Source organism: Eucyclogobius newberryi, unplaced genomic scaffold (assembly GCF_026437365.1).
Source record: "Eucyclogobius newberryi isolate DKJ021-1_F unplaced genomic scaffold, fEucNew1.0.hap1 SCAF_4, whole genome shotgun sequence".
Classification (NCBI taxonomy): Eukaryota; Metazoa; Chordata; class Actinopteri; order Gobiiformes; family Gobiidae; genus Eucyclogobius; species Eucyclogobius newberryi.
In genome coordinates this window covers 43671074-43696516 of record NW_027316056.1, presented here as the reverse complement: position 1 = coordinate 43696516, position 25443 = coordinate 43671074, and the positions used below count along the sequence as shown (strand labels likewise).

Sequence of the window (25443 nt, the reverse complement as noted above, 5' to 3'; positions counted from 1 at the left end):
ATCCAGGTCTCTTTACGGAGCCATAATGTCGTCGGCGGCGATGCTACAGCTAATGTCATCAATGCTACAGCTAATGTCATCAATGCTACAGCTAATGTCGGTGTCATCGATGCTACAGCTAATGTCGGTGTCATCGATACTACAGCTAATGTCATCAATGCTACAGCTAATGTCATCAATGCTACAGCTAATGTCGGTGTCATCGATGCTACAGCTAATCTCATCAATGCTACAGCTAATGTCATCAATGCTACAGCTAATGTCGGTGTCATCGATGCTACAGCTAATGTCATCAATGCTACAGCTAATGTCATCAATGCTACAGCTAATGTCATCAATGCTACAGCTAATGTCGGTGTCATCGATGCTACAGCTAATGTCGGTGTCATCGATGCTACAGCTAATGTCGGTGTCATCGATGCTACAGCTAATGTCATCAATGCTACAGCTAATGTCATCAATACTTCAATGCTACAGCTAATGTCATCAATGCTACAGCTAATGTCATCAATGCTACAGCTACTGTCATCAATGCTACAGCTAATGTCGGTGTCATCGATGCTACAGCTAATGTCGGTGTCATCGATGCTACAGCTAATGTCATCAATGCTACAGCTAATGTCATCAATGCTACAGCTAATGTCGGTGTCATCAATGCTACAGCTAATGTCGGTGTCATCGATGCTACAGCTAATGTCATCAATGCTACAGCTAATGTCATCAATGCTACAGCAAATGTCGGTGTCATCAATGCTACAGCTAATGTCGGTGTCATCGATGCTACAGCTAATGTCATCAATGCTACAGCTAATGTCATCAATGCTTCAATGCTACAGCTAATGTCATCAATGCTACAGCTAATGTCGGTGTCATCGATGCTACAGTTAATGTCGGTGTCATCGATACTACAGCTAATGTCATCAATGCTACAGCTAATGTCATCAATGCTACAGCTAATGTCGGTGTAATCGATGCTACAGCTAATGTCGGTGTCATCGATGCTACAGCTAATGTCATCAATGCTACAGCTAATGTCATCAATGCTACAGCTAATGTCATCAATGCTACAGCTAATGTCGGTGTCATCGATGCTACAGCTAATGTCGGTGTCATCGATACTACAGCTAATGTCATCAATGCTACAGCTAATGTCGGTGTCGTCGATGCTACAGCTAATGTCATCAATGCTACAGCTAATGTCGGTGTCATCGATGCTACAGCTAATGTCATCAATGCGACAGCTAATGTCATCAATGCTACAGCTAATGTCGGTGTCATCGATGCTACAGCTAATGTCGGTGTCATCGATACTACAGCTAATGTCATCAATGCTACAGCTAATGTCGGTGTCATCGATGCTACAGCTAATGTCATCAATGCTACAGCTAATGTCGGTGTCATCGATGCTACAGCTAATGTCGGTGTCATCGATGCTACAGCTAATGTTATCAATGCTACAGCTAATGTCATCAATGCTACAGCCAATGTCGGTGTCATCGATGCTACAGCTAATGTCGGTGTCATCGATGCTACAACTAATGTGGGTGTCATCGATGCTACAGCTAATGTAATCAATGCTACAGCTAATGTCGGTGTCATCGATGCGACAGCTAATGTCGGTGTCATCGTTGCGACAGCTAATGTCATCGATATTACAGCTAATGTCGGTGTCATCGATGCTACAGCTAATGTCATCGATACTACAGCTAATGTTGGTGTCATCGATGCTACAGCTAATGTCGGTGTCATTGATGCTACAGCTAATGTCGGTGTCATCGATGCGACAGCTAATATCGGTGTCGTCGATGCTACAGCTAATGTCATCAATGCTACAGCTAATGTCGATGTCATCGATGCTACAGCTAATTTCATCAATGCTACAGCTAATGTCGGTGTCATCGATGCTACAGCTAATGTCGGTGTCATTGATGCTACAGCTAATGTCATCGATACTACAGCTAATGCCAGTGTCATCGATGCTACAGCTAATGTCGGTGTCATCGATGCTACAGCTAATGTCATCTATGCTACAGCTAATGTCAGCAATGCTACAGCTAATGTCGGTGTCATCGATGCTACAGCTAATGTCATCAATGCTACAGCTAATGTTGGTGTCATCGATGCTACAGCTAATGTCTGTCATCGATGTGACAGCTAATGTCGGTGTCATCGATGCTACAGCTAATGTCATCGATACTACAGCTAATGCCAGTGTCATCGATGCTACAGCTAATGTCATCAATGCTACACCTAATGTCGGCGTCATCGACGCTACAGCTAATGTCGGCGTCATCGATGCTAAGGCTAATGTCGGCGTCATCGATGCTAAGGCTAATGTCGGCGTCATCGATGCTAAGGCTAATGTCATTGATACTACAGCTAATGTCATTGATACTACAGCTAATGTCATTGATACTACAGCTAAAGTCGGTGTCATTGATACTACAGCTAATGTCGGCGTCATCGATACTACAGTTAATGTCGGCGTCATCGATACTACAGTTAATGTCGGCGTCATCGATACTACAGCTAATGTCATCAATGCTACAGCTAATGTCGGTGTCATCGATGCTACAGCTAATGTCGGTGTCATCGATGCTACAGCTAATGTCGGTGTCATCGATGCTACAGCTAATGTCGGTGTCATCGATGCGACAGCTAATGTCTGTCATTGATACTATAGCTAATGTCATCGATGCTACAGCTAATGTCGGTGTCATCGATGCTACAGCTAATGTCATCGATACTACAGCTAATGTCGGTGTCATCGATGCGACAGCTAATGTCATCGATACTACAGCTATTGTCGGTGTCATCGATGCTACAGCTAATGTCGGTGTCATCGATGCTACAGCTAATGTCGGTGTCATCGATGCTACAGCTAATGTCGGTGTCATCGATGCTACAGCTAATGTCATCGATACTACAGCTAATGTCGGTGTCATCGATACTACAGCTAATGTCATCGATACTACAGCTAATGTCGGTGTCATCGATACTACAGCTAATGTCGGTGTCATCGATGCTACAGCTAATGTCGGCGTCATCGATGCTACAGCTAATGTCGGCGTCATCGATGCTACAGCTAATGTCGGCGTCATCGATACTACAGCTAATGTCGGCGTCATCGATGCTACAGCTAATGTCGGCGTCATCGATGCTACAGCTAATGTCTGCGTCATCGATGCTACAGCTAATGTCGGTGTCATCGATGCTACAGCTAATGTCGGTGTCATCGATGCTACAGCTAATGTCGGTGTCATCGATGCTACAGCTAATGTCGGTGTCATCGATGCTACAGCTAATGTCGGTGTCATCGATGCTACAGCTAAGGGTCTGGTTTAGCGTAAAATAATATGACATCAGCAGTAGCAGCAGTTTTATGTTCCGTCTTAACATTCGTTACAGACTGAAGCGAACAAAAGGAGAGACCAGGCACAGCCCTGTCAGACCCCTCTGTCCAGAGTCAGTGAGTCTGTCATGTGACCATCGTAAAGAGCCTCAATATTTTTATCATTAAATCATCTATTTTAAATGTGTTTATCACTTTAAATAAATAAGTCCAGACTTATTCTTCCCTCTTTGTTTAGTTGTGTTTGTGTGTGTCTCATTGTGTGTAAAGATGGTCTTATGTCCTCTTGTGTGTGTCTCATTGTGTGTAAAGATGCTCTTATGTCGTCTTGTGTGTGTCTCATTGTGTGTAAAGATGCTCTTATGACGTCTTGTGTGTGTCTCATTGTGTGTAAAGATGATCTTATGTCGTCTTGTGTGTGTCTCATTGTGTGTAAAGATGCTCTTATGTCGTCTTGTGTGTGTCTCATTGTGTGTAAAGATGCTCTTATGTCGTCTTGTGTGTGTCTCATTGTGTGTAAAGATGGTCTTATGTCCTCTTGTGTGTGTCTCATTGTGTGTAAAGATGGTCTTATGTCGTCTTGTGTGTGTAAAGATGGTCTTATGTCGTCTTGTGTGTGTCTCATTGTGTGTAAAGATGGTCTTATGTCTCTTGTGTGTGTCTCATTGTGTGTAAAGATGGTCTTATGTCGTCTTGTGTGTGTCTCATTGTGTGTAAAGATGGTCTTATGTCTCTTGTGTGTGTCTCATTGTGTGTAAAGATGGTCTTATGTCGTCTTGTGTGTGTCTCATTGTGTGTAAAGATGGTCTTATGTCGTCTTGTGTGTGTCTCATTGTGTGTAAAGATGGTCTTATGTCGTCTTGTGTGTGTCTCATTGTGTGTAAACATGGTCTTATGTCGTCTTGTGTGTGTCTCATTGTGTGTAAAGATGGTCTTATGTCGTCTCGTGTGTGTCTCATTGTGTGTAAAGATGGTCTTATGTCGTCTTGTGTGTGTCTCATTGTGTGTAAAGATGGTCTTATGTCGTCTTGTGTGTGTCTCATTGTGTGTAAAGATGGTCTTATGTCGTCTCGTGTGTGTCTCATTGTGTGTAAAGATGGTCTTATGTCGTCTCGTGTGTGTCTCATTGTGTGTAAAGATGGTCTTATGTCGTCTCGTGTGTGTCTCATTGTGTGTAAAGATGGTCTTATGTCGTCTCGTGTGTGTCTCATTGTGTGTAAAGATGGTCTTATGTCGTCTCGTGTGTGTCTCATTGTGTGTAAAGATGGTCTTATGTCGTCTTGTGTGTGTCTCATTGTGTGTAAAGATGGTCTTATGTCGTCTTGTGTGTGTCTCATTGTGTGTAAAGATGGTCTTATGTCGTCTCGTGTGTGTCTCATTGTGTGTAAAGATGGTCTTATGTCGTCTCGTGTGTGTCTGATCTTTGTGGATTCAGTTTGGGAGGATTTGTTGGAGTTTGGGATCGTCGATATCTGGGCTCTGATTGGTCGAGACGGTCACGAGCCGCGCTGGAGCGTAGCCGAAGCTAACGGCTTAAATGCGTTTTAAAGACGACTGAAGAATCTTAAAATGAGAAAGTCAATGACCTGAAAAAAAGGTAAGAATTGCTGCTGTAGGCCCCTGTCATTGTAGGCCCCTGTCATTGTAGCCCCCGTCATTGTAGCCCCCGTCATTGTAGGCCCCTGTCATTGTAGGCCCCTGTCATTGTAGCCCCCGTCATTGTAGGCCCCTGTCATTGTAGCCCCCGTCATTGTAGGCCCCTGTCATTGTAAGCCCCTGTCATTGTAGCCCCCGTCATTGTAGGCCCCTGTCATTGTAGGCCCCTGTCATTGTAGACCCCTGTCATTGTAGACCCCTGTCATTGTAGGCCCCTGTCATTGTAGCCCCCGTCATTGTAGCCCCCGTCATTGTAGCCCCCGTCATTGTAGGCCCCTCTCATTGTAGGCCCTTGTCATTGTAGCCCTGTCATTGTAGGCCCCCTGTCATTGTAGGCCCCTGTCATTGTAGCCCCCGTCATTGTAGGCCCCTGTCATTGTAGGCCCCGTCATTGTAGCCCCCGTCATTGTAGCCCCCGTCATTGTAGCCCCCGTCATTGTAGGCCCCTGTCATTGTAGGCCCTTGTCATTGTAGCCCCTGTCATTGTAGGCCCCTGTCATTGTAGGCCCTGTCATTGTAGGCCCGTGTCATTGTAGCCCCTGTCATTGTAGCCCCTGTCACTGTAGGCCCCTGTCACTGTAGGCCCCTGTCACTGTAGTCCCCGTCAGCTGTAGGCCCCTGTCATTGTAGCCCCCGTCATTGTAGGCCCCTGTCATTGTAGGCCCTGTCATTGTAGGCCCCTGTCATTGTAGGCCCTGTCATTGTAGGCCCTGTCATTGTAGACCCGTGTCATTGTAGCCCCTGTCATTGTAGCCCCTGTCACTGTAGGCCCCTGTCATTGTAGTCCCCCGTCATTGTAGGCACGTCATTGTAGCCCCCGTCAGCTGTAGGCCCCTGTCATTGTAGGCCCTGTCATTGTAGGCCCTGTCATTGTAGCCCCCGTCAGCTGTAGGCCCCTGTCATTGTAGGCCCTGTCATTGTAGACCCGTGTCATTGTAGCCCCTGTCATTGTAGCCCCTGTCACTGTAGGCCCCCGTCAGCTGTAGGCCCCCGTCATTGTAGGCACGTCATTGTAGCCCCCGTCAGCTGTAGGCTCCTGTCATTGTAGGCCCCCGTCATTGTAGGGCCCGTCAGCTGTAGGCTCCTGTCATTGTAGGCACGTCATTGTAGCCCCCGTCAGCTGTAGACCCCTGTCATTGTAGCCCCTGTCACTGTAGGCCCCTGTCATTGTAGTCCCCGTCAGCTGTAGGCCCCTGTCAGCTGTAGGCCCCGTCATTGTAAGCCCCCGCCATTCTAGGCCCCTGTCAGCTGTAGGGCCCTGTCGTTGTAGGCCCCCGTCAGCTGTAGGCCCCCGGCATTGTCACAGAGGATTCAGTTTGGGAGGATTTGTTCCGTTCTTTTGGACATAATTGAGGTGAATAAACGTCACATTCAGAAGAGAAATAGTCTCTATGAGGCACAGTCCAGTCGCTCCTTCTCTTCTTTAGGTGTTGAGGACGTGACGCTTCCTTCACTGCGCTCTGTGGGCTGTTTGTCACACACTTAGCTTCTTTAGCTTCAGAGCTAATCACACAAGGCTCCTCCTCTTCTTTATGGTTTACGACAGTTAGCTATCTTAAAAGGAGCGTTAGCGCCCCCTGCTGTTCCGGAGGACGGACCAGATGGACGGGGCTCACACACGAACAGTAACAACCGCGTAGTTACGAGTTTGCACGAGCTTAACCAGCGTGAATCGGACTTTTATTTGAGTCTAACATTAAAGGACGTGCCAGCAGGGGGCGCGTGAGCTAAAGAAGAAGAGCTCTGTGTGATTAGCTCCGAAGCTAACGAAGCTACTGAAGCTAACAGAGCTACTGAAGCTCAGTGTGAGACAAACAGCCCCGGGGACAGAGCAGTGAGACATGGCAGAAGTGAAGCTGAAGGAGGAGACGGAGCTGTGGGAGCCCCGGGGCCCCTGTGGCTCCTGGGGGCCCGCGGAGGACACACGCGGCTCGGGGTGAGTGCAGATGTGACGTGTTACAAATAGTTCCGTAAACGACGTAAACAACAACACAAACAACGCCGTGACGCGCCTTGAGCGTTTCCCTCGTTAAGACAAAAGGACGTTTTAGAAGAAGGTCTAAAGTATGGCCTGTGGACCAAATGCGGTCCTCAGAGCAAATGTTGTTGGCATTCAGGCTTCTTTATTTTAATTCAGGCTTTTATTTTGAAAAAGCTGTCTCAATCTCAACGGGTTCTCAACTGTTAACTCACAAATAAGATTTATTATAATCTTGACTCCAAACGACTGTAGTCAATATAATCCAGCATGTTGTTGTTGACAACAGCCATAGCAGCATGTAAGCTAACGCTAGCTGATCACACTGACACACAACCAGGGCCGGCCCAAGCCTTCAGGGGGCCCTAAGCGAAAACATTTTTGGGGGCCCCTCACCACGTCATCAGAATCAGTTTTATTGCCATTGTCAGTGAACAATTCACATATGGAACTTTCTTCAACGCAAACGAAGCACCAAAACTCCAGGGCGTCCGTTTGTCAGTTACTTTATTCTCAACACCTCACAAGCTCAAATATTGATCATTTAAATCCCACAATGCAACTTGGTATTCCGCTGACATCACCTCTACTCCCTGTACAAATAACACACGTCCCACATATGTTTTTGGGCGTATTTGTGGGCGTTAAGGGTCGACAGCCACATTAGCAGTTTAAATTAATGAACAGGGGGGGTCTGGGGGCCCTCCCCCAGAGATTTTCAGACTTTAATGTGGTCCAGCCGCTAAAATAAGAGTAAAATGTTGAGGTTGTAATGCTATAAAATGATGATGTGATGAAACTGTGCCAGGAGAAAGTGACTAAAGCCAATTATTAATACAATAGTACTTAATTACTCAATACAATATTGGCTATGAAAAATAATTATGATCAAATTGATTCATTTTAACTGAAAATGTAAAAGTAATAGTTATCCTTACTAATTTATCTTTTACTGCTCCCAACTGTTCCTTCTTGCCAAAGTGACAAAACAAGTTATACTAAATTAAATTAAACAAATGGCAGAAGCATTGCTTGATTAACAATTAAAACTGATAAAACAAACATGTTATTCTCAGAGAATGAACAGAACGAGAAGTGAAGGTCCAAACCTCGCTCTAGTGAAGAGACTGTGTTTCTGCAACTTTGCCACTTTTATATAAAAATATATAGTATTATTCTATAACAGACGTAATCATAATATGTCTGGTTATTTGTAAATGTTTTATTGCTCTATTAAAAGTTAATTAGAATGTAAATGTTTGTTCTGATCAGAACATCACACACTGGACATGAAACAATGCTGCGATGTGATTGGCTGATGGACCTGACACGCATAAACCTTTACGTTCCTCTCATTCCACGTTAAGAAGTAAAACAGACGTCACGAGTCACGATTGAACTCACACATGGTGATGTGAGAGAGAGGGACGCAAACTCAAACCCGCTCATCTCTAACTGAGGCTGCACAGGGGCCCGGGACAGGGGCCCAGGACAGGGGCCCGGGACAGGGGCCTGGGACAGGGGCCCGGGACAGGGGCCGCACACTGTTCACTCCAAAGTTTCACGTCAGAGGTTCTGGACGAGACGGCGCTCGTCCGGACCGGATCTCTCCCTCTTAGTGACCCGGGGCACAGACGCCCCTCCCCGGCCTCACCTGCAGCTGACACTACGGGGCTGGTGTAAATGTGAAGCTTATTATCTTTCATTCAGACACATATTGTGCTCAGAGCTCTCGTCTCCTCCAGCCTGAGCGAACTAACGTGACAGACTCGTGTTGTTTCAAACAGCAGCATTAACCGTCTCTTTGTAAGAGAAGTTCAAAACCTGGAGAGTCTTGTTGAGTTTGCAGTTTCTTTACATCGTCAAGAAGTTTCTTCTTTCGTTTTTCAGCATCGGGGGGATATATTCCTCTGGACATGAGGACCACGTTGTGTTGTGTTTATGTTTTGCTCTCGTTCTCCTCGCGCACAATGAAGTTGACCAATCAGAGCTCAGAGCAGGTTTGGTGTCTTGGTTGCCAGATTGTCATTACAAATAAATGTGGTTTGTGTGTTATATGTTACCGCTGTGTGCGCTGCCGCGCCAGCAGCGCTACTACACTAGTGGCGCACGCTGCGCTTGCACTTCTCATAAGACGGGTTGCCAGATTGGGGGCCCTTTTAACGCCTCGGGGCCCTACGCGGCTGCTTAGTTCGCTTATAGGCTGGGCCGGCCCTGCACACAACCAAACTACTAGCACATCTCTGACACACAAACTACTGCCACATCCACCTATAACAGATCCATGAGTCGCACCTGTAACAGATCCATGAGTCGCACCTGTAACAGATCCATGAGTCGCACCTGTAAAAGATCCATGAGTCGCACCTGTAACAGATCCATGAGTCGCACCTGTAACAGATCCATGAGTCGCACCTATAACAGATCCATGAGTCGCACCTGTAACAGATCCATGAGTCGCACCTGTAACAGATCCATGAGTCGCACCTGTAAAAGATCCATGAGTCGCACCTGTAACAGATCCATGAGTCGCACCTGTAACAGATCCATGAGTCGCACCTGTAACAGATCCATGAGTCGCACCTGTAACAGATCCATGAGTCGCACCTGTAACAGATCCATGAGTCGCACCTGTAACAGATCCATGAGTCGCACCTGTAACAGATCCATGAGTCGCACCTGTAACAGATCCATGAGTCGCACCTGTAAAAGATCCATGAGTCGCACCTGTAAAAGATCCATGAGTCGCACCTGTAAAAGATCCATGAGTCGCACCTGTAACAGATCCATGAGTCGCACCTGTAACAGATCCATGAGTCGCACCTGTAACAGATCCATGAGTCGCACCTGTAACAGATCCATGTGTCGCACCTGTAACAGATCCATGAGTCGCACCTGTAACAGATCCATGAGTCGCACCTGTAACAGATCCATGAGTCGCACCTGTAACAGATCCATGAGTCGCACCTGTAACAGATCCATGAGTCGCACCTGTAACAGATCCATGAGTCGCACCTGTAACAGATCCATGAGTCGCACCTGTAACAGATCTATGAGTCGCACCTGTAACAGATCCATGAGTCGCACCTGTAACAGATCCATGAGTCGCACCTGTAACAGATCCATGAGTCGCACCTGTAACAGATCCATGAGTCGCACCTGTAACAGATCCATGAGTCGCACCTGTAACAGATCCATGAGTCGCACCTGTAACAGATCCATGAGTCGCACCTGTAACAGATCCATGAGTCGCACCTGTAACAGATCCATGAGTCGCACCTGTAAAAGATCCATGAGTCGCACCTGTAACAGATCCATGAGGCGCACCTGTAAAAGATCCATGAGTCGCACCTGTAAAAGATCCATGAGTCGCACCTGTAAAAGATCCATGAGTCGCACCTGTAACAGATCCATGAGTCGCACCTGTAACAGATCCATGAGTCGCACCTGTAAAAGATCCATGAGTCGCACCTGTAAAAGATCCATGAGTCGCACCTGTAACAGATCCATGAGTCGCACCTGTAACAGATCCATGAGTCGCACCTGTAACAGATCCATGAGTCGCACCTGTAACAGATCCATGAGTCGCACCTGTAACAGATCCATGAGTCGCACCTGTAACAGATCCATGAGTCGCACCTGTAAAAGATCCATGAGTCGCACCTGTAACAGATCTATGAGTCGCACCTGTAACAGATCCATGAGTCGCACCTGTAAAAGATCCATGAGTCGCACCTGTAACAGATCCATGAGTCGCACCTGTAACAGATCCATGAGTCGCACCTGTAACAGATCCATGAGTCGCACCTGTAACAGATCCATGAGTCGCACCTGTAACAGATCAATGAGTCGCACCTGTAACAGATCCATGAGTCGCACCTGTAAAAGATCCATGAGTCGCACCTGTAACAGATCCATGAGTCGCACCTGTAACAGATCCATGAGTCGCACCTGTAACAGATCCATGAGTCGCACCTGTAACAGATCCATGAGTCGCACCTGTAACAGATCAATGAGTCGCACCTGTAAAAGATCCATGAGTCGCACCTGTAAAAGATCCATGAGTCGCACCTGTAACAGATCCATGAGTCGCACCTGTAACAGATCCATGAGTCGCACCTGTAACAGATCCATGAGTCGCACCTGTAAAAGATCCATGAGTCGCACCTGTAAAAGATCCATGAGTCGCACCTGTAAAAGATCCATGAGTCGCACCTGTAAAAGATCCATGAGTCGCACCTGTAACAGATCCATGAGTCGCACCTGTAACAGATCCATGAGTCGCACCTGTAACAGATCCATGAGTCGCACCTGTAACAGATCCATGTGTCGCACCTGTAACAGATCCATGAGTCGCACCTGTAACAGATCCATGAGTCGCACCTGTAAAAGATCCATGAGTCGCACCTGTAAAAGATCCATGAGTCGCACCTGTAACAGATCCATGAGTCGCACCTGTAACAGATCCATGAGTCGCACCTGTAACAGATCCATGAGTCGCACCTGTAACAGATCCATGTGTCGCACCTGTAACAGATCCATGAGTCGCACCTGTAACAGATCCATGAGTCGCACTCGTGAGTTTAAAACACGTCGCTCTCTCTGTCGTGCTCCAGCTGCTTCAGGAAGAAGCTCCGTGGGAAACAAAAGCGCCAGAAGTTGTTCCGCGCGCCACAGATTCACCTGTTTTAATAAAATATGTAAATTGAACGAAGCATCGAATCAATAAATAATAATCAAAGCTTTTTTGTAATAGAATTATTCGATTAACTCGAATAATCGTTGCAGCCCTAGCTCTAATAGATGAACTCCACCTCCAGGAGCTCCACCCCCAGGAGAGCGCAGTCCATTCACAAAAACACAACATTTAACATTAAAACACATTAAAATGACAAATGTCATAGTTCTCTTTGGCCTCCTGCTCTGCAAAAACATGAGCCTTTTGGAAAACTGTTCTTTTATGACAAATATGAAGTATTTCTAGAGTTAAACGTGTGAAAGTGTTTGTTCCTAACGCTGTTGTTGTTTGTGTCCAGTGTGGAGCCCGCCCACCTGAAAGAGGAGGAGCCAGAGCTGTGCATCAAGCAGGAGCCGCAAGAGTTTCCTCTTCACATGGTCAGTGTGAAAAGTGAAGAGGATGAAGACAAGTCCTCTGTGCTTCATCAAAGAGCAACTGAGGAGAACAGAGAGGAAACTAATGTGACAGAAGCAGGCTGCAGCTCAGATCCACTCACACAGTTCCACTCAGATAGTGAGGAGCACACTGACAGCTCTGAAGACACCGAGCACTCAGAAGACTATAGTCAACAACAGGCCCACAGCAAGAGGAGCTACGCCATGGTTCCTCCTGGAGCTGCAGGGTCCGACAGACCTTTCAGCTGCTCAGAGTGTGGGAAGAGTTTTAGGTTTAAATCAGAGTTACAGAGGCACATGTTGAGACACACGGGAGAGAAGCCTCATAAATGTCCAGAGTGTGGCAAGAAGTTTCAAAGAAGACAATGTTTAAAGACTCACATGTTAATTCACTCAGGAGAGAGGCCTTTCAGCTGCTCAGAGTGTGAGAAGACGTTTATAAGAAAGTCTGATTTAACCCGGCACTGGTTGAGTCACTCGGGAGAGCGGCCTCACAAATGCTCCGTGTGTGGAAAGACCTTTCAAAAGAAGATCGTTTTAAAGCAACACATGTCAATTCACTCAGGAGAGAGACCTTACAGCTGCTCAGAGTGTGAGAAGAGCTTTCGGTGGGAGTCACAGTTATGGGACCACAAGTTGACTCACTCCGGAGAGAAGCCACATAAATGTCCAGAGTGTGGGAAGGAGTTTACGAGAAGGCAGTTTCTGAAGAGACACATGGTCATTCACTCAGGAGAGAGACCTTTCAGCTGTTCGGTTTGTGGGAAGACGTTTGCAAGAAAATCAGGTTTAACCAGACACTGGTACAGTCACCCGGGAGAGACCTTACGGCTGCACAGAGTGTGGGAGGAGCTATAGGCGTTCACTCCCTCTGGACTCTGCAGCGTCTCCATCACATCTTACTGTTCATATCTGTGTTAACGGCGTGTCATCAGCGTGAACGTCTACATCACACACAGAAGATCATTGATGCACATGAACAACAGTGGCCCCAGGACCGCGCCTTGAGGTGCTCGCAGAAGGGCATGCTGTCTCAGTAGAATGAGTAGCTGAAGCTTCTCACTCAAGGAGTGAGAAGCTCCTGAACACAATCGAATCGTTTAGAACCTTTGGTCTCATATATAAAGTGGGAGTCACAACAGCAGATTTTAGTGTGAAAAGAACACGCAAAGCGCCGTCTAGTGGTGAGATGAGTGAACTGTAGTTACATGTCCAATGTTTGATTTATGTGTTTCTAATATAAATATATCATCACAAAAAACAAACTCTGATTTCACTCAAACTCATGTCGACGACGTCTGGACGCCTCAGTTACTTTAGTCAAAGTAAAAGTACTTTCTGGACCATAAACGGAACCATCAAATAATAAAAGAGGCGTTTGTGGAATGAGCTGGTTTCTGTCTTTTCTTCTGTGTTTGTCACGTACCAGAACCTTCCCCTGGACCAGAGCCTCCCCCTGGACCAGAACCTCCCCCTGGACCAGAACCTTCCCCTGGACCAGAGCCTCCCCCTGGACCAGAACCTTCCCTCTGTACCAGAACCTCCCCCTGGACCAGAACCTCCCCCTGGACCAGAGCCTCCCCCTGGACCAGAACCTTCCCTCTGTACCAGAACCTCCCCCTGGACCAGAACCTCCCCCTGGACCAGAACCTTCCCCTGGACCAGAACCTTCCCCTGGACCAGAGCCTCCCCCTGGACCAGAACCTTCCCCTGGACCAGAACCTTCCCCTGGACCAGAGCCTCCCCCTGGACCAGAACCTCCCCCTGGACCAGAACCTTCCCCTGGACCAGAGCCTCCCCCTGGACCAGAACCTTCCCTCTGTACCAGAACCTCCCCCTGGACCAGAGCCTCCCCCTGGACCAGAACCTTCCCTCTGTACCAGAACCTCCCCCTGGACCAGAGCCTCCCCCTGGACCAGAACCTCCCCCTGGACCAGAACCTCATGAACACGTCTTAAACACAGTCACTTCCTGCTCTTCATCTGTAACTCAACTTTACATTTGTGTAAATATTAAACATATTTATATTTTGATCATATTTTAGATTTAAATTGTTTCTCTTTTTGACATATTTCATGTTTTATGTTGCACCAGGACAAGTTTCTTTGTGAATTTGTTCATTGACAACGATTCTTCACGTGGCACAGACTAAAGAGTCCAGCAGGGGGAGCACGTGAGCGGCGAGGAGCACGTGATGAGGGGCACGTGAGCGGCGAGGAGCACGTGATGAGGGGCACGTGAGCGGCGAGGAGCACGTGATGAGGGGCACGTGAGCGGCGAGGAGCACGTGATGAGGGGCACGTGAGCGGCGAGGAGCACGTGATGAGGGGCACGTGAGCGGTGAAGAAGAGCCGCTTGTGATGAAGCTAACGGGGCTAACGGAGCTAACGGGGCTAACGGAGCTAACGGAGCTAACGGGGCTAACGGAGCTAACGGGGACAGAGCGGTGAAACATGGCAGAAGTGAAGCTGAAGGAGGAGACGGAGTCCCGGGGCCCCTGTGGCTCCTGGGGGCCCGCGGAGGTCGCACGCGGCTCGGGGTGAGTGCAGATGTGACGCGTGTAACGCGTTTACAAATGTGAAAAGATCTGGGATAAAAGTTTAGAGAAAAGTCTTATTTATGAAGAAAGTGTAATATGAAGACAATGACGTCACAGCTTCTCTCTGACACAAATATGTTTATCAGACAAATAAACCACGTGTGTTTACCACCTTTACCACCACGTGTGTTTACCACCACGTGTGTTTACCACCACGTGTGTTTACCACCACGTGTGTTTACCACCACGTGTGTTTACGTGTGTTTACCACCTGTGTTTACCTCGTGTGTTTACCTGTGTTTACCTGTGTTTACGTGTGTTTACCACCTGTGTTTACGTGTGTTTACCACCTGTGTTTACGTGTGTTTACCACCTGTGTTTACCTCGTGTGTTTACCTGTGTTTACCTGTGTTTACCACCTGTGTTTACGTGTGTTTACCACCTGTGTTTACCTCGTGTGTTTACCTGTGTTTACCTGTGTTTACGTGTGTTTACCACCTGTGTTTACGTGTGTTTACCACCTGTGTTTACCTCGTGTGTTTACCTGTGTTTACCTGTGTTTACGTGTGTTTACCTGTGTTTACGTGTGTTTACCACCTGTGTTTACGTGTGTTTACCACCTGTGTTTACGTGTGTTTACCACCTGTGTTTACCTCGTGTGTTTACCTGTGTTTACCTGTGTTTACCACCTGTGTTTACGTGTGTTTACCACCTGTGTTTACCTCGTGTGTTTACCTGTGTTTACCTGTGTTTACGTGTGTTTACCACCTGTGTTTACGTGTGTTTACCACCTGTGTTTACCTCGTGTGTTTACCTGTGTTTACCTGTGTTTACGTGTGTTTACCTCGTGTGTTTACCTGTGTTTACCTGTGTTTACCACCTGTGTTTACGTGTGTTTACCACCTGTGTTTACCTCGTGTGTTTACCTGTGTTTACCTGTGTTTACGTGTGTTTACCACCTGTGTTTACGTGTGTTTACCACCTGTGTTTACCTCGTGTGTTTACCTGTGTTTACCTGTGTTTACGTGTGTTTACCACCTGTGTTTACGTGTGTTTACCACCTGTGTTTACCTCGTGTGTTTACCTGTGTTTACCTGTGTTTACGTGTGTTTACCACCTGTGTTTACCTCGTGTGTTTACCTGTGTTTACCTGTGTTTACGTGTGTTTACCACGTGTGTTTACTCTGACACGGTTGACATGGCAGCGCATCACATAATGGGACGTTTGTAGATCATTATTATACAGTTTATTACACTTGTTCCAAAAGCGTCTCAACATGCGGCTCCCTCCACCGCACAAGGACCATTCCCGCGACCACTTAGGGTTCTGTACCCTTAGGGTCCCGCGCGCCCTTGGTCCCCTGCGCCCTTAGGGTCCCGCGTGCCCTTTGGGTCCCCGCGCCCTTATGGTCCCGCGCGCCCTTAGGGTCCCCTGCGCCCTTAGGGACCCGCGCGCCCTTAGGGTCCCGCACGCCCTTGATCCCCTGTGCCCTTAGGGTCCCCACGCCCTTAGGGTCCCCACGCCCTTAGTGTCCCCTGCGCCCTTAGGGACCCGCGCGCCCTTGGTCCCCGGCGCCCTTAGGGACCCGCGCGCCCTTAGGGTCCTGCGTGCCCTTAGTCTCCCCTGCGCCCTTAGGGTCCCACGTCCTCTACGTCAAAAATCCTCTTATTGGTGCCATCTCATGTTTCCGTTTTTCTCAAAGTCTTCTTTAGGTTGATCTGTTCTTTTACTTTTGTTGCAACACCGAAATTTACCTATTGTTCCAGCGTTGTGTCCCAGGGGGGCTCCGCCCTCGCCGGCCAGGGGGCTCCACTGTTGCAGGACTTCCTCTTACAGAGCTGCTCTCTCAGGCCCCCTGGCTAACTTTAGCTTTATATGCTAACAGATGCTAACTTTCTCTTTAGATGCTAACTTTAGCTTTAGATGCTAACAGATGCTAACTTTTGCTTTGAATACCAAACTTTCGCTTTAGATGCTAACTTTCGCTTTAGATGCTAACTGTAGCTGTAGATGCGAACTTCAGCTTTAGATACTAACTTTAGCTTTAGATGCTAACAGATGCGAACTTTAGCTTTAGATGCTAACTTTAGCTTTAGATGCTAACAGATGCTAACTTTTGCTTTGAATACAAACTTTCGCTTTAGATGCTAACAGATGCGAACTTTAGCTTTAGATGCTAACTTTAGCTTTAGATACTAACTTTCGCTTTAGATGCTAACAGATGCTAACTTTTGCTTTGAATACAAACTTTCGCTTTAGATGCTAACAGATGCTAACTTTTGCTTTGAATACAAACTTTCGCTTTAGATGCTAACTTTAGCTTTAGATACTAATTTTAGCAGTAGATGCTAACTTTCGCTTTAGATGCTAACTTTAGCTTTAGATGTTAACTTTACCTTTAGATGCTAACTTTAGCTTTAGATGCTAACTTTAGCTTTAGATGCTAATTTGTACTGACTGAATGTCGATGGATTCTTTCCTTTACAATGTGAGAACATTTAGACTCCTCGAAGTCTAAATAAAGGTTCCATTAAGGACAATAATATTGCCTCTTCAAAGTGCTTTAGCTGCGTCTCAGACAACGTTTGGAGAATGTTCACGTTGTTGTGTTTAATTCGCCGTAAAACAATAAAAGTGAAGTTAGATTAAAGGGTTTATGTCGTGTGGCGTCGCTCACGGAAACTTCTGGAATAAATACTGTGTGAAAGTGTTTGTTTGTAACGCTGTTGTTGTTTGTGTCCAGTGTGGAGCCCGCCCACCTGAAAGAGGAGGAGCCAGAGCTGTGCATCAAGCAGGAGCCGCAAGAGTTTCCTCTTCACATGGTCAGTGTGAAAAGTGAAGAGGATGAAGACAAGTCCTCTGTGCTTCATCAAAGAGCAACTGAGGAGAACAGAGAGGAAACTAATGTGACAGAAGCAGGCTGCAGCTCAGATCCACTCACACAGTTCCACTCAGATAGTGAGGAGCACACTGACAGCTCTGAAGACACCGAGCACTCAGAAGACTATAGTCAACAACAGGCCCACAGCAAGAGGAGCTACGCCATGGTTCCTCCTGACCACACACCATACAGCTGCTCAGGCCAAAGACCATACTGCTGCTCAGAGTGTGGGAGGAGCTTCAGGTGGAAGTCACATCTTTGGGAACACAAGTTCCTTCATTTGGGAAAAAGTCCATATAAATGTTCAGTTTGTGAAAAAAGTTTTGCTCATAAAGTTATTCTTATAAAGCATCTTAAATCTCTCCATCACATGTGCACCGTGTGTGAGGCCTGTTTCCCTGACGACACGGCTCTGAAGGAACATCTGAAGTCTCACGTGGAGGACGGGACTGCTCACCCGCTCTTTATCAAGTCAAACAGGTGCTCCCACGGCAGACCTTACAGCTGCTCAGAGTGTGGGAAGGAGTTTCCGATCGTCTCCAGATTACAGAGACACATGTTGGTCCACGCTGAAGGACGGCCTCACAAATGTTCATTTTGTGACAAAAGGTTTAAGGCCAAAAGTCATTTACAGTTCCACATGTCGTTGCACTCGGGACAAAGACCATTCGTGTGTTCAGTTTGTGGAAAGGGCTTTGGTAAAAAGTCTCATCTCACTCAGCATCAAAAATGTGTCCATCTCATGTGTCCCGTTTGTGGACAACGCTTTCCAGATAAAGTGAAAGTAAATGAACACGTGAGCGCTCACGCAGACGACCGGCCCGGGGGCCACGACGGGCCCGTGGGCTGGAGTCACACGGACCAGACGCTCCACACGTGTTCCCTTTGTCACAAATGTTTCTGTAACACGTTTCATCTCAGTCGACATTTAAGAGATCAACATCACATGTGTCCTTTTTGTAATGAAGCTTTTTCCACCAGCAGCAAACTGAAGGGACATCTGAGGACTCACGCAGAAGAGCAGTCCATTCTGAGACCTGAGCTCTTCCACTGTTCAATCTGTGAGAAGAGATTTAAAGAAAAGAGTCATCTGACTGAACACATGAAAGTGCACACGGACAAAAAGCCTTACGTCTGTTCTCTTTGTAAAAAAGCTTATACTTACAAATGTAATCTCACTCTACATCACAGACATGTCCACTGCATCTGTCCAGTCTGCGGAGAACAGTTTCTGACTCAAACTAAACTCAAAGAACATCTGAAAGGTCACGTGACAGAGGAGTGGACTGTGGACCAGCGACGAGACAGGAAACAGGTTACTTAAGTAAAAGTAAAAGTACATTCTGGACCATAAACAGAACCATCAAATAATAAGAGTTTGTGGAATGAGCTGGTTTCTGTCTCTTCTTCTTTATTGTCACTGAACATTTGGAAATGTTCAAAGTTTGGACTTGAACACAAACTCCACCAACTGAGCCTTTCAGGTGTACAGTCTGCTGCCCCAATGTTCCTGAGCCTTTCAGGTGTACAGTTTGTACCACTTCAGTCCTACAGTGTGGTCCTGCAGCTGTTCAGAGCCCGCTCTGAACAAAGTCAAACTGTTTGTCCCAAAGTTATTTATTTTAAATGTCAGTGTCTCGAGCCGGCCCGCTTCAGAGAGGAGCCGGCCCGCTTCAGAGAGCAGCCGGCCCGCTTCAGAGAGGAGCCGGCCCGCTTCAGAGAGGAGCCGGCCCGCTTCAGAGAGGAGCCGGCCCGCTTTAGAGAGCAGCCGGCCCGCTTCAGAGAGGAGCCGGCCCGCTTCAGAGAGCAGCCGGCCCGCTTCAGAGAGGAGCCGGCCCGCTTCAGAGAGGAGCCGGCCCGCTTCAGAGAGGAGCCGGCCCGCTTCAGAGAGGAGCCGGCCCGCTTTAGAGAGAAGCCGGCCCGCTTCAGAGAGCAGCCGGCCCGCTTCAGAGAGCAGCCGGCCCGCTTCAGAGAGGAGCCGGCCCGCTTTAGATGAAACTAAATGAACATGTGACAGGTGGAGGACGGGCCGCTCTGGAGGAAGTCTTCAGGTTGAGGACCACTAAAGGACACGCCCGGGTTTTTAGGGTCTGAGCTTGTGCCAAGATGGAGGTTTGAGCAGAAGCATGTTTCCATTTATTGCTTCAGAAAAAACTTATTTTAAACGCTACAGAACGTTTTCTGCTGCTCCTAGCATGGCTACGGCTAGCGCCACGATCCGCCAGCTACAAGAACGACTTGTTAATTCTGAGCGTTACAGACGATTGAAGCTTTATGGTCTTCTTTATAAGATCATCCTTTATTGTCCCACATGGGGAAATTTCATTGTTGCAACGCAGTAGATACAGAGGAAAAGAACAGATCACTTAAAGGAAGTTTGAAAAAGACTCTCAGTAGAAGATCTTCTATAAACAAAACCTCCCATTTCACAACAAGGGGAAAATAATACAGAATAAATAAATAAATACCATGTCATGTGTCACGACAGTAATTGCACATGTTTACATCAGTGTGTGAGTGTTCAGGACCAACAGTGTTTGTTCTAGAGTGTGAAACATCTCCTTCACAGCGAAGGTGGGGACAGTGTCCTGCAGGGGGCGACACTCATGGTCCAGCATAGATGCGAGTTTAGCCAGGACCCTTCTGTCCTCCACCTCCTGCACCGAGTCCAGAGGACAGCCCAGGACGGAGCTTTGTCCAGCTTCTTCCTCTCCCTCTGTGATGACCACACCTACAGGAGCTGATGCACCACAGAGGAGGAGAAGGTCTTCAGGAGTGACAGGAGCGGCCCTGTCAGGAGTGGCCCTGTCACTCCAAAAGACCTGAGTCTCCTCAGGAGGTGGAGCCGACTCTGGCTCTTCCTGTTCAGTCTGTGTTATGAGTCCAGTTTGTGGTTCAGATGAACACCAGGTCCTTGTATGAGTCACTCTCTCAATGTCCCGTCCCTGGATGTTCACTGGTGAGGGGGGCGTGGCCTTTCCCGTCTGTCCTCTGTCCTATGGTCTTTGGTGAACCAGAGACTGAGGCCAAAGACGACGTGAAGAAGAAAACGATTCCGATCAGAGTCTTTTCCCTGAAGTGATTGACACGTGCAACGCTTTGAGAAGCTGAAGGAGGCGGTCAGAAGAGCGAGCTAACAGCAGAAGGGAGCTAACGTCAGAAGGGAGCTAACAGCAGAAGCGAGCTAACGTCAGAAGCGAGCTAGAAGTGAGCTAACGTCTGAAGCCAGTTAACGTCAGAAGCGAGCTAACAGCAGAAGCGAGCAAACGTCAGAAGCGAGTTAACAGCAGAAGTGAGCTAACGTCAGAAGTTAGCCAACGTCAGAAGCGAGCTAACAGCAGAAGCCAGCTAAGGTCAGAAGCGAGCTAACGTCAGAAGCGAGCTAACGGCAGAAGCGAGCTAACTTGAGAAGCGAGCTAACAGCAGAAGCGAGCTAACGTCAGAAGCGAGCTAGAAGCGAGTTAACAGCAGAAGTGAGCTAACAGCAGAAGCGATCTAAAAGCAGAAGCGAGCAGAAGCGAGCTAACGTCAGAAGCCAGCTAACGTCAGAAGCGAGCTAACAGCAGAAGCGAGCTAACGTCAGAAGCGAGCTAACAGCAGTAACGTCAGAAGTGAGCTAACGTCAGAAGTGAGCCAAGAGCAGAAGCGAGTTAACGTCAGAAGCGAGCTAACGTCAGAAGCGAGCAAACAGCAGAAGCGAGCTAACGTCAGAAGCGAGCAGAAGCGAGCTAACAGCAGAAGTGAGCTAACGTCTGAAGCCAGCTAACGGCAGAAGCGAGCTAACGGCAGAAGTGAGCTAACGTCAGAAGTTAGCCAACGGCAGAAGTGAGCTAACGTCAGAAGTGAGCTAAAAGCAGAAGCGCGCTAACGTCAGAAGCCAGCTAACGTCAGAAGCGAGCTAACGTCAGAAGCCAGCTAACGTCAGAAGCCAGCTAACGTCAGAAGCGAGCCAAGAGCAGAAGCGAGCTAACGTCAGAAGCCAGCTAACGTCAGAAGCGAGCTAACAGCAGAAGCGAGCTAACGTCAGAAGTGAGCTAACAGCAGAAGCCAGCTAACGTCAGAAGCGAGCTAACAGCAGAAGTGAGCTATCGTCAGAAGTGAGCCAAGAGCAGAAGCGAGTTAACATCAGAAGCGAGCTAACAGCAGAAGTGAGCTAACGTCAGAAGCGAGCAAAAGCGAGCTAACAGCAGAAGCGCGCTAACGTCAGAAGCGAGTTAACAGCAGAAGCGAGCTAAAAGCAGAAGCGAGCTAACGTCAGAAGCGAGCTAAGGTCAGAAGTGAGCTAACAGCAGAAGCGAGCTATCGTCAGAAGCGAGCTAACGTCTGAAGCCAGTTAACGTCAGAAGCGAGCTGACAGCAGAAGCGAGCTAACTTGAGAAGTGAGCTAACAGCAGAAGTGAGCTAACAGCAGAAGCGAGCTAACAGCAGAAGCGAGCTAACGGCAGAAGTGAGCTAACGTCAGAAGTGAGCTAACGTCAGAAGCGAGCTAAGAGCAGAAGCGAGCTAACATCTGAAGCCAGTTAACGGCAGAAGCGAGCTAACAGCAGAAGTGTGCTAACGTCTGAAGCCAGTTAACGTCAGAAGCGAGCTAACAGCAGAAGCGAGCTAACAGCAGAAGCGAGCTAACAGCAGAAGCGAGCTAACGTCAGAAGCGAGTTAACAGCAGAAGCGAGTTAACAGCAGGAGCGAGCTAACAGCAGAAGTGAGCTGACGTCAGAAGCGCGCTAACGTCAGAAGCGAGCTAAAAGCAGTAACGTCAGAAGCCAGCTAACGTCAGAAGCGAGCTAAAAGCAGAAGCGAGCAAACAGCAGAAGCGAGCTAACGTCAGAAGCGAGCAGAAGCGAGTTAACAGCAGAAGTGAGCTAACGTCAGAAGCGAGCTAAGGTCAGAAGCGAGCTAACAGCAGAAGTGAGCTATCGTCAGAAGCGAGCTAACGTCAGAAGTGAGTTAACAGCAGAAGTGAGCTAATGTCAGAAGTGAGCTAACGTCAGAAGTTAGCCAACGTCAGAAGTGAGCTAACTTGAGAAGTGAGCTAACAGCAGAAGCGAGCTAACATCAGAAGCGAGCTAACAGCAGAAGCGAGCAGAAGCGAGCTAACGTCAGAAGCGAGCTAACAGCAGAAGCGAGCTAACGTCAGAAGCGAGCTAACAGCAGAAGCGAGCTAACGTCAGAAGCAACGTCAGAAGCCAGCTAACAGCAGAAGCGAGCTAACAGCAGAAGCGAGCTAACGTCAGAAGTGAGCTAACAGCAGAAGCCAGCTAACGTCAGAAGCGAGCTAACAGCAGAAGTGAGCTATCGTCAGAAGTGAGCCAAGAGCAGAAGCGAGTTAACATCAGAAGCGAGCTAACAGCAGAAGTGAGCTAACGTCAGAAGCGAGCAAAAGCGAGCTAACAGCAGAAGCGCGCTAACGTCAGAAGCGAGTTAACAGCAGAAGCGAGCTAACGTCAGAAGCGAGCTAAAAGCAGAAGCGAGCTAACGTCAGAAGCGAGCTAAGGTCAGAAGCGAGCTAAGGTCAGAAGTGAGCTAACAGCAGAAGCGAGCTATCGTCAGAAGCGAGCTAACGTCTGAAGCCAGTTAACGTCAGAAGCGAGCTGACAGCAGAAGTGAGCTAACTTGAGAAGTGAGCTAACAGCAGAAGCGAGCTAACGTCAGAAGCGAGCTAACAGCAGAAGCGAGCTAACGGCAGAAGTGAGCTAACGTCAGAAGTGAGCTAACGTCAGAAGCGAGCTAAGAGCAGAAGCGAGCTAACATCTGAAGCCAGTTAACGGCAGAAGCGAGCTAACAGCAGAAGTGTGCTAACGTCTGAAGCCAGTTAACGTCAGAAGCGAGCTAACAGCAGAAGCGAGCTAACGTCAGAAGCGAGTTAACAGCAGAAGCGAGTTAACAGCAGAAGCGAGCTAACGTCAGAAGCGAGTTAACAGCAGGAGCGAGCTAACAGCAGAAGTGAGCTGACGTCAGAAGCGCGCTAACGTCAGAAGCGAGCTAAAAGCAGTAACGTCAGAAGCGAGCTAACGTCAGAAGCCAGCTAACGTCAGAAGCGAGCTAAAAGCAGAAGCGAGCAAACAGCAGAAGCGAGCTAACGTCAGAAGCGAGCAGAAGCGAGTTAACAGCAGAAGTGAGCTAACGTCAGAAGCGAGCTAAGGTCAGAAGTGAGCTAACAGCAGAAGTGAGCTATCGTCAGAAGCGAGCTAACGTCAGAAGTGAGTTAACAGCAGAAGTGAGCTAATGTCAGAAGTGAGCTAACAGCAGAAGCGAGCTAACATCAGAAGCGAGCTAACAGCAGAAGCGAGCAGAAGCGAGCTAACGTCAGAAGCGAGCTAACAGCAGAAGCGAGCTAACGTCAGAAGCGAGCTAACAGCAGAAGCGAGCTAACGTCAGAAGCAACGTCAGAAGCCAGCTAACAGCAGAAGCGAGCTAACGTCAGAAGCGAGCTAACGTCAGAAGCGAGCTATCGTCAGAAGCGAGCTAAAGTCAGAAGCGAGCTAACGTCAGAAGCGAGCTAACGTCAAAAGCGAGCTAACAGCAGAAGTGAGCTAACGTCAGAAGCCAGCTAACGTCAGATGCGAGCTAACAGCAGAAGCGAGCTAACAGCAGAAGTGAGCTAACGTCTGAAGCCAGTTAACGGCAGAAGCCAGCTAACGTCAGAAGCGAGCTAACGTCAGAAGCGAGCTAACAGCAGAAGTGAGCTAACGTCAGAAGTGAGCTAACAGCAGAAGTGAGCTAACGTCTGAAGCCAGTTAACGGCAGAAGCCAGCTAACGTCAGAAGCGAGCTAAGGTCAGAAGCGAGCTAACAGCAGAAGCGAGCTAACGTCAGAAGCGAGCTAACGTCAGAAGCCAGCTAACGTCAGAAGCGAGCTATCGTCAGAAGCGAGCTAACAGCAGAAGTGTGCTAACGTCAGAAGCGAGCTAAGAGCAGAAGCGAGCTAACGTCAGAAGCGCGCTAACGTCAGAAGCGAGCTAACGTCTGAAGCCAGTTAACGTCAGAAGCGAGCTAACAGCAGAAGCGAGCTAACGTCAGAAGCGAGCTAACGGCAGAAGCGAGCTAACGTCAGAAGCGAGCTAAGGTCAGAAGCGAGTTAACAGCAGAAGCGAGCTAACAGCAGAAGCGAGCTAACAGCAGTAGTGAGCTAATGTCAGAAGTGAGCTAACGTCAGAAGCGAGCTAACAGCAGAAGTGAGCTAACGTCAGAAGCGAGCTAACAGCAGAAGCGAGCTAACGTCAGAAGCGAACTAACAGCAGAAGCGAGCTAACGTCAGAAGCCAGCTAACAGCAGAAGCGAGCAGAAGCGAGCTAACAGCAGAAGTGAGCTAACGTCAGAAGCAAGCTAAGGTCAGAAGTGAGCTAACAGCAGAAGTGAGCTATCGTCAGAAGCGAGCTATCGTCAGAAGCGAGCTAACAGCAGAAGCGAGCTAACGTCAGAAGCGAGCTAACGTCAGAAGCGAGCTAAAGTCAGAAGTGAGCTAAGGTCAGAAGTGAGTTAACAGCAGAAGCGAGCTAACAGCAGAAGTGAGCTAATGTCAGAAGTGAGCTAATGTCAGAAGTGAGCTAACGTCAGAAGTTAGCCAACGTGAGAAGTGAGCTAACAGCAGAAGTGAGCTGACGTCAGAAGCGCGCTAACGTCAGAAGCGAACTAACGTCTGAAGCCAGTTAACAGCAGAAGTGAGCTAACGTCAGAAGTGAGCTAACGTCAGATGCGAGCTAACAGCAGAAGTGAGCTAACGTCAGAAGCGAGCTAAAGTCAGAAGTGAGCTAACGTCAGAAGCGAGCTAACAGCAGAAGCGAGCTAACGTCAGAAGCGAGCTAACGTCAGAAGCGAGCTAACGTCAGAAGCGAGCTAACGTCAGAAGCGAGCTAAGGGCAGAAGCGAGCTAACGTCAGAAGCGAGCTAACGTCAGAAGCCAG

The 25443-nt window shown here is 48.1% G+C and overlaps 3 protein-coding genes across 3 annotated transcripts in view; all 3 read left to right on the top strand.

Moving 5' to 3' along the window:
- The first annotated feature begins 6600 nt into the window (after positions 1-6600).
- On the top strand, positions 6601-19304 carry LOC140377067 (uncharacterized). Its single transcript, XM_072462352.1, has 3 exons — positions 6601-6842; positions 14564-14658; positions 17403-19304. Exons 2-3 carry the CDS (start codon positions 14573-14575, stop codon positions 18862-18864), a joined length of 1548 nt encoding a protein of 515 aa, XP_072318453.1. The 5' UTR covers positions 6601-6842; positions 14564-14572; the 3' UTR covers positions 18865-19304.
- On the top strand, positions 6835-13487 carry LOC140377071 (uncharacterized). The gene is made up of 2 exons (XM_072462356.1): positions 6835-6944; positions 12023-13487. The coding sequence occupies exons 1-2, from the start codon at positions 6850-6852 to the stop codon at positions 12975-12977; spliced, it is 1050 nt and encodes a 349-aa protein (XP_072318457.1). The 5' UTR covers positions 6835-6849; the 3' UTR covers positions 12978-13487.
- LOC140377065 (uncharacterized) overlaps positions 14552-25443 on the top strand; it is a 224078-nt gene continuing 213186 nt past the window's right edge. The window contains exon 1 of the mRNA XM_072462348.1: positions 14552-14565. The gene's annotated coding sequence lies outside the window, so the exon portion shown is untranslated. The remainder of the gene's footprint in view (positions 14566-25443) is intronic.

Coding starts and splice junctions, on each gene's coding strand:
- LOC140377067 (XM_072462352.1), top strand. CDS start 14,573: ATGGCAGAAGTGAAGCTGAAGGAGGAGACGGAGTCCCGGGGCCCCTGT. Junction 14,659..17,402: donor GAGGTCGCACGCGGCTCGGG/GTGAGTGCAGAT, acceptor GTTTGTGTCCAG/TGTGGAGCCCGCCCACCTGA.
- LOC140377071 (XM_072462356.1), top strand. CDS start 6,850: ATGGCAGAAGTGAAGCTGAAGGAGGAGACGGAGCTGTGGGAGCCCCGG. Junction 6,945..12,022: donor GAGGACACACGCGGCTCGGG/GTGAGTGCAGAT, acceptor GTTTGTGTCCAG/TGTGGAGCCCGCCCACCTGA.